The sequence below is a fragment of the Triticum dicoccoides genome, chromosome 4A (assembly GCF_002162155.2).
Source record: "Triticum dicoccoides isolate Atlit2015 ecotype Zavitan chromosome 4A, WEW_v2.0, whole genome shotgun sequence".
Lineage (NCBI taxonomy): Eukaryota > Viridiplantae > Streptophyta > Magnoliopsida > Poales > Poaceae > Triticum > Triticum dicoccoides.
In genome coordinates, this window is record NC_041386.1 from 620,309,678 (window position 1) to 620,311,596 (window position 1,919).

Below are 1,919 nucleotides of genomic sequence, written 5' to 3' on the forward strand. Positions count from 1 at the left end.
ATTAGTGGCACATCACTGTTTCTTATCTTATTACAAAGATACAGTGTCAACGTTGTTAATCAGTGGTTGGTGATATTGAATGGTTAAGCAGCGCGTCAGCTCGGCTCAGTGGCCACGGATTCACATATAGTGTTTAGTGTGTGAATTACACTATCAAAAGTAGTTTTAATTTGTATTTTTCTAAGGCTACCTTCCATGTGAACACTTTAGTTTTATACTGCTTACTGTTGAATTATCTGGATTTTGATCGGGTCGATGTTTGACTTTGTCTGAATTTGTGTTCCTTGTCTAAGCTTAAAGCAGATTTTACCATGATTCTGCACTCATGGACTGCAAAAGATTATTTTTCATTTGCTTGAGACAAGTGTCCCATTGGCAGTACTGCATGTACCATCTGGGCATCTGGCCATGTCTATGACGAACACACGAGTTAATTGGCCTTAACCATTATGCAGTACTAGCAGTAGTACGAGATGCGTGCACGCATGGCGGCATGCATGTTATAGTCCAACAAACATGAAGACTTGAATGATTTGCACCACTATTATTGTAGTACCAGCAGCAGCAGCAGCAATTAATCACCATCACTCCTGACAAGATTTTACCATCTGGTTTAAGAGCAACTTCAATGGAAAAGATGAAGAGCAGGGGCCCCATGGCCCGTAGAGATGTTGAAACAAGCTGAAGCTCCCACAATCTACTAAAGTATGTACACAACTCCACTCCACATAGTATACACAAACCTATGCATATGCTTCTTATCTCGTCCAAAGTTAAAAAAGAAAAGATTTTACCAAATGACAAGGTAATTATCAATCATCAGCAAGCACGTGGAAGAACTAAAAGATGAGACCAGTCATCTCAAACTTTTTTTTTACTAGCACTAGTGATGGTGGTTTCTCGAGCTCAAGGGGCATGGCAATGGCAGGAGAGTTTGGTCAGTTGATGCAGGTGGTGGTGGCGGCGCCGGGGTCCATGGCGATCTCGAGCTGGCGGAGGGAGAGGGAGGAGGGCAGCGAGAAGGCGCCGACCATGCCGCCCACCTTGTTGATCCCGTCCCAGCCGATGTGCCCGACGTGCTGCACGTCGGTGGGGTACCCGATCACGATCTCCCTATCCTCCTCCTCGTCCTCCTCCTCGCCGTCGTACGTCGCGAAGAAGGTCTTGATCCCTCTGAGCAGCCGCTGCACCCCCGCCGTGACGACCCCTGACGCCGCCGCCGTGGTTCTCGCCTTGTCCTCGCTGCTTTCTTCTCCGGCGCCTCTCTCTGAAATAGACCCCGGTAGGTGTTCTGCTTGCTGTTAGTATGTGCAGTACCTGTGGCATGGACCTTCATATGAATTGTGATGAGGAAGTACATACCCTGTACGGTGGCCGCCGTGGTGTTGGTGGATGAGGAGGAGGGGGTGTCAGCCTGCTGTGGCGCTGGCGCCTGCGGCTTCTTGTCGAGTGGGTCGGCAACAGCTACGGCGGACTGCGACATGCAGCCGATGGAGAAGGGGAAGCCGGCGCCGCCGCGGCGGTCCTTCATCGGAGCCGGAGACGATTGATACTAAGAGAACGGAGGTTCTGACGGAGGGTACAGAGGATGAGACGTGGAGGAAGAAAGATGCAGAATGGTGTTCTGTTCTTGGCTCGGCGTGTCTTATAGCCACGGGGAACAAGGGAAAGGGAGCAAAGGAAAGCAAGGCAAGGCAAGGTTTGGTGAGAGAGAAAGACAGAAAGCAGAGAGAGAGAGAGAGAGAGAGAGAGAGAGAGAGAGAGAGAGAGAGAGAGAGAGAGAGCATCATCATACGTTAATTTTGGTAGTATGGTATCATGCAGATCAATCAGGAACGATCTTCGTGGACTAATTGTTTGGTTTCCTTTTGTGTTGTTGCTGGTGCTGGGGCTGCGACGTGCACATCAATCAATTGCGT

At 49.3% G+C, this 1,919-nt stretch overlaps 1 protein-coding gene across 2 annotated transcripts; it reads right to left on the reverse strand.

The window, feature by feature from the left end:
* Positions 1-638: 638 nt before the first annotated feature.
* Positions 639-1,717, reverse strand: LOC119287421 (CRIB domain-containing protein RIC4-like). Of its 2 annotated transcripts, none has more exons than XM_037566961.1 (2): positions 1,363-1,717; positions 639-1,291 (listed from the first exon to the last, which is right to left on the reverse strand). In XM_037566961.1, the coding sequence occupies exons 1-2, from the start codon at positions 1,529-1,531 to the stop codon at positions 939-941; spliced, it is 522 nt and encodes a 173-aa protein (XP_037422858.1). In that variant the 5' UTR covers positions 1,532-1,717; the 3' UTR covers positions 639-938. The 2 variants fall into 2 exon arrangements, with proteins under 2 accessions (XP_037422858.1, XP_037422859.1); XM_037566962.1 differs by having other exon boundaries at positions 639-1,267; positions 1,363-1,711.
* Positions 1,718-1,919: the final 202 nt, after the last annotated feature.